This window comes from Micropterus dolomieu, linkage group LG08, assembly GCF_021292245.1.
Source record: "Micropterus dolomieu isolate WLL.071019.BEF.003 ecotype Adirondacks linkage group LG08, ASM2129224v1, whole genome shotgun sequence".
In the NCBI taxonomy this organism is placed as follows: Eukaryota; Metazoa; Chordata; class Actinopteri; order Centrarchiformes; family Centrarchidae; genus Micropterus; species Micropterus dolomieu.
In genome coordinates this window covers 32154846-32160344 of record NC_060157.1, presented here as the reverse complement: position 1 = coordinate 32160344, position 5499 = coordinate 32154846, and the positions used below count along the sequence as shown (strand labels likewise).

General features: G+C 40.9%; 1 protein-coding gene across 1 annotated transcript in view; it reads left to right on the top strand.

The window, feature by feature from the left end:
• Positions 1–3288, top strand: part of LOC123975022 (putative beta-lactamase-like 1) — a 4431-nt gene extending 1143 nt beyond the window's left edge. The window contains exons 2-4 of the mRNA XM_046056112.1: positions 2357–2460; positions 2535–2692; positions 3021–3288. Coding sequence (XP_045912068.1) covers positions 2357–2460; positions 2535–2692; positions 3021–3288 — 530 coding nt within the window. The remainder of the gene's footprint in view (positions 1–2356; positions 2461–2534; positions 2693–3020) is intronic.
• The last annotated feature ends 2211 nt before the right edge of the window (positions 3289–5499 follow it).

Below are 5499 nucleotides of genomic sequence, written 5' to 3'. Positions count from 1 at the left end.
ACATAGCTTGTTCATCCTTAAATTCAGTTGGGCCAGAGATGTCCTTATTTGGCCATTTCATTTCCCCTTGCTGACCCTTCTCTCCCAATGACTCATAGTCATGATGTCTTCACCCAAACTTAGTGACCTTTTGCACAGTTATTTAACCTTTACCCTAATTCTCCGTACTTTAACCATATTATGTATTTTACAATCGGAAGATCAATTCAATTTATTAACCTTCAATATCAATGAGATATCCTGATTTTCAATCATCATATCATGTTTAATACCAAATATCTTTCTTTTAATTATTATTCAATATATTGCTTATAGCATTGTTAAGCTCTGTGTTTTGCAGATGGAAGTATGTTGCACTTCCCTTTTCTCACTCACTGTTGTTACTAAAGGGAGAAAGGCTCCAGTTTTCTTCTTTGCGACCTGATAGTAAGAGCGTTGGGATCTCAACTTATTTGACAATATATATACATACATACATACATACATACATATATATATATATACACAAGCTTGAGAAATACCAAGGGCTGAAAGAGGAGCTGGAAAAGATGTGGAGAGTAAAAGCAACAGTGGTGCCAGTGGTAATCGGAGCACTGGGGGCTGTGACCCCCAAACTGGGAGAGTGGCTACAGCAGATTCCAGGTAAAACATCAGAGGTCTCTGTCCGGAAGAGTGCAGGCCTAGGAACAGCTAAGATACTGCGCAGAACCCTCAAACTCCCAGGCCTCTGGTAGAGGACCCGAGCTTGAGGATGACACATACCACCCCACAAAGAGGGACAGGGGGATTATTTATTTTATTATATATAGATAGACATTCTGTACATGTCTATTTGAATTTTTTTGTAAATGTGTCCTGAATTGATGAAGATATCTGTTGTGATGTGGAAGAGAATCTGTGATACAACAGACCGGACCGTAAGCCAAAGGAGTGTATCCCATACAACAGTCCTGTCTCTTTCTTTTCTGTATTACAATGACATGCTCTGTCAACAAATTACAGAACGAACAGTAAAAGCCTAGCTGTGATTCCTGTCCTCTCTCCTGCAATGTATAACTTTGTACTGATGAAAGTGATATGCGGCATACAAACAAAGTGCAGCCTTGTGCGTTTCAATCATTGTCATCAAAATCTTAGCCAAAGTGTACATCAGAAAATACTTTGGGTACACTGTTATATTGACAAGATGGCTAAACATTTTGACTTGCTTGTTCATAAACAAGACATAAGGACTTGTCATTCTGATGGCACTGACAAGTTCAATGATCTAAATATTTACTTTTGACAGATAGACTAAGAATCTTTAGGCAGTTAAGGGCTTTTGCAGGTAATCCACTGTGTTGTGCTGTTTGTACTACCCGTTTTGAGAAATGCACATACTGTTTTGCAAATGTTGAGGATGATTTGAGAAATGCACCAAAGCAACTGAGAAAAACTGTAATGCACTGAAAATGTTATTTTTCATCAGAAATCCCTTTCATTCCAAAGGTATTGGAGCTGACAGACAGAGATCAAATGCTCTCACTTGTCGTGTGTCTGCTTGTATTTTAAGCTTTCCATATTTTTACATTGTGAGAGGAGCAATATGTGAAACTGCCAAATGGTCACTGTTCTCAAACAGAAGAACATTTATTCAGACAACAGCAACACGTCAAATACAAGAAGGGCAGATGTTTGATGGGAAGAAAACATCAAATCCCAAATAGAGGGAAGCATGTTCAGCAGTTCATGTTAATCCAAATGTCATTTCAATGAAACTAGTTTCTCCAATATTATTAAACGTTAAACTAAACTAAATTTGATCTACACATGGGGGGCATGAATTTGGTTTGGTGTCCAAAGTGTGTGACAGGTGTCTCTCCACCTCCAACTCCAAAGCTGCACATTTACAGTAGGCCTCCATGTCATGTTTTGTTGGATAGAAAGAGAGTTTTGTTCAGTTTGTTCAACAGAACTCAGACCTGACTAATCCCACTAACGTTCCTGTAACTTCTCCTACATCTCTTGTTTTCTACAGTAGCAGTTCCCAATGCTTCCTGTCTCTGTGCTAAGCTAGGCTAAACAGACCCTGGAACTAGTCTCTCTTTGTTGGATGCACACAAGTCTTTTAAATCGATCTTCTTAGCTGACTGTAGGTTTGACAACAAGCAGTTTTTACATTTAGTTTAGTTAAGATACATTTAATCATTTTTGCTACTACATGAAAGTATAAAAGTTGTCCACAGTCACACCTGGGAGTCTGATTGTGCATCTCTGGGTACACAGTCAGTACACAGTCAGTTTAGTGTACATCCTACCATGGCCAGCCGTGTCTGCATGTTTCATACGTGGAGGGTCTATTTCCCTTTTTCCACAGAACTGGTTGTAAACAAAGCAACAGCAGAGGAGATGTGCCCTCACTTCCCTGAGCCCGTGCCCCTCAAACATCCCATCACGTCGCTGGAGGTAGCCTTAGAAAAGGTGAACCTATTTTTCTAACTCGTAGACGCTCTGGATTTAGTTGTCGTTTTTCTTACTGATGTTTCTCCTAACAGATACATCTCCTCCTGAAGTCCAGCGTTCACACCACCAAGCTGCCGGCGATATCAGCCATCGTGATATTAAATGACTCTGTTCTGTGGAATGGAAATTTTGGCAAGAAGAACGCAAGCGACCCCTCCTCACCTGCACCCGATGAGTACACAGTGTACAGGTGAGATTTACACTCACACAGTGGATGAGATTAACATAAAATATGACAGAGGTATGACAGAAGGGAAGTAGTGATGTGTCTAATGCCAAATAGTTATTATTCAGCCACTCCACCTGAACATGATGTAACCTGCAGTCTAATTCTTCTACAGGATATGTGATCTGAGGCTTAGAGGCAGAATTAGGGGTTAGGACCTGTGATCGATGAGGCTGAACCACTCACTCACTGAATGAATGTGTGTAGCAGTCGTTAAGCTGTTTATTGTTAAACCAGGATGCTTTTATTTATTAGGAATAATCATTTTGCACTTTCATCACTGTGATTACAGAATCGCGAGCGTCTCTAAGATCTTCCCCACGCTGATGCTTTACAAGCTGTGGGAGGATGGCCTGGTGGACTCTCTAGATGACCCCCTGGAGAAGTACGCAGACAACTTCACCATCAAGAACCCGCTGGGGACAGGTGGGGGGCCAGCACCCTCTTCAGTCAGGACCCTGGGCAGCCTCTCTCCTGCACTCACCCTGCGCAGGATGGCCAGCCAGCTCTCTGGTAAGCACGCCATCTGTTCCAACGACGTGGCGGCCATCATTGATTAACCTACATCAAATGAACATACATCAGGAAACAGTATAAACTGGTTCCAGACATCTCAATCACCACCATCATCTCTGTTCAGTGACCAATATGGATATATATATATGAAAAATGCTGCATGGATGAGATGGACACAGCTGTACAGGCTGTTGTTCCCTAACTTTTAAAACAAGTCTTTGATGGTCATGAGAAATATTAGGTTTACTAAATGCTCCATCATGCATCTCTTGCCTATCCTGAAGTGGTACATAACAAAGCTGTTCTGTTGTCTAACTAGTGGTTCCATGTCCAGTCACCCCATTACATCACAGTCAAATAGCTCAGAGTTAAGGAAGCACATGTTAAAAAATGTAGGTCTAGACTCTCAAACTGGACACCATAATTCAGTACCATCCACCACAGGACATTAGCTAACCTGGGCTCACATAAAAAGAGGTGCTATAATTACTCACACTGAGCTGTGAGCGCCAGAGATAGAGCTAATGAGCTCTGTGCTCTCAGAATAAAAAGGGGTGATTAACGGAGCGTGGGACGCCCTACAGAGGTTGGAAGTCTATCTCTGACATCATAGACTCAAACCATGATACAAGCTGCTGCAGGGAGAGGACGAAAGAGAGGGAATCACTTTTCATCATAAATTAAAAGGTTGCCTACTAACACTTGCTAACATGCAACCAGAGTGTTGGACACACTAACATGTTGACCTGATGATGGCACTAGATGAAAAGTCAGAGGATCACCAAAGGTATTGTAGTTCATCCTTTATTAAAGTATTACTGTACATTGTTTAAAACAACATACACGCAGAGGCCATACAAGGAAACGCATCAAGCTAAGGGAGCACTTACAAAATCCAACTGAATTAGCCTCCAAACCCTTAACTAAATTTTAAATGCTCTAATAGGGATCAGCTTACCTAGCTGCATAACTGACTGCAAGTGGGTCCAGGTTGGACGGAGGCCAAGAACATAAAAGCTTGTTTAATAACCCTAACCCATTTCAGTGAGTCTTAGGGCATAAGTAATTTGAGCACAAACAGTAGTTACTGGTTAAAGATACCTGTTAAGGGTTTAGCTATAAAATCAGCTGCAAGTTTATGTAGCCCACCTCACTCAACTCTACTTTTGTCTCAGGTTTGCCATATCATACATCTTCACATCTGATTACCTTTGCATGGGAGGTGAATTGGTGAAAGCTACGTGAAATTTTTAAGTGGGAATATGTGTACTTTAACAACATGCACTTCAGGCATATGACTCTGATTGGGTTGCAAAGAGGCCGAGCTAGCTTATTTTATAGCTATGTTATTATTGTTACTGTGAGCTGGAACTTCCATGCACTCTTTAACAACGATAGCCCTTATTTCAACACCTTAAACACATTATCCTTAACATGAATGAACATTAATCAAACCACTGCGATTGATCGCAATATTAATTCATCTTTATTACATTACCTTTGATAAAAATGGCTTAGTGACTCAAAACAATAAACCAAATAATAAAACCCGGGATTTTTCTTTACTCAGTTCTCTGTTACCATATATGTTGGCGCGCTGTTGGAGCTCATTTAAGCCTTGCAAATAATGCCTGTAATGTCACTCACGGTTGCTTAGGAAACTCCAAAAGGGGGGGAATGGTCTGCGACAGAGCTTGGCGTTGTGGTAGACTGACTTGACGTTAGCTAAACAATCAACACTTATCAGTTTTGGTCTGATACATTTGAAAAAGATTTGGAGATACACAAAGCCGACACAGGAGAGGAGATCAGTTGGTGTTCTCTGCTGTAAGGTCCTTGTTTTTTTCCCATTTTCTTTTATTAGCAGTATAAGCAATAATAATATTAGAGTATTGTTGGAAAGGAGGGGGTATTGGAGGCCAATGGCTTCAGGGAGTGGAAGGGATGAAGGTGGTGGTGGGTGGCATACGGTGGTTAAGGAAAAAGGGGGCTCTAAGAGGGAGGCATAGAGGGAAAGACCTGAAATGTCAGGAGATGAAGGAAGTAAAGTTAGGAGAACTGGAAATTCTGAAGAGTTAGTTGTGCTGTTTAAAGTCAAGGGAGCTAATCAAGGAGATGCAGGATTTAGGGCAATTATCCCATTAAAGGTTACTAATACTTTGGAGAGTCAGATAGGCAAGGATTTTCAGGCCAAGATATTATATAATGGAATGTTAAGAGTTTGTTGCAAAAATAGGAAACAGTATGATGATGCT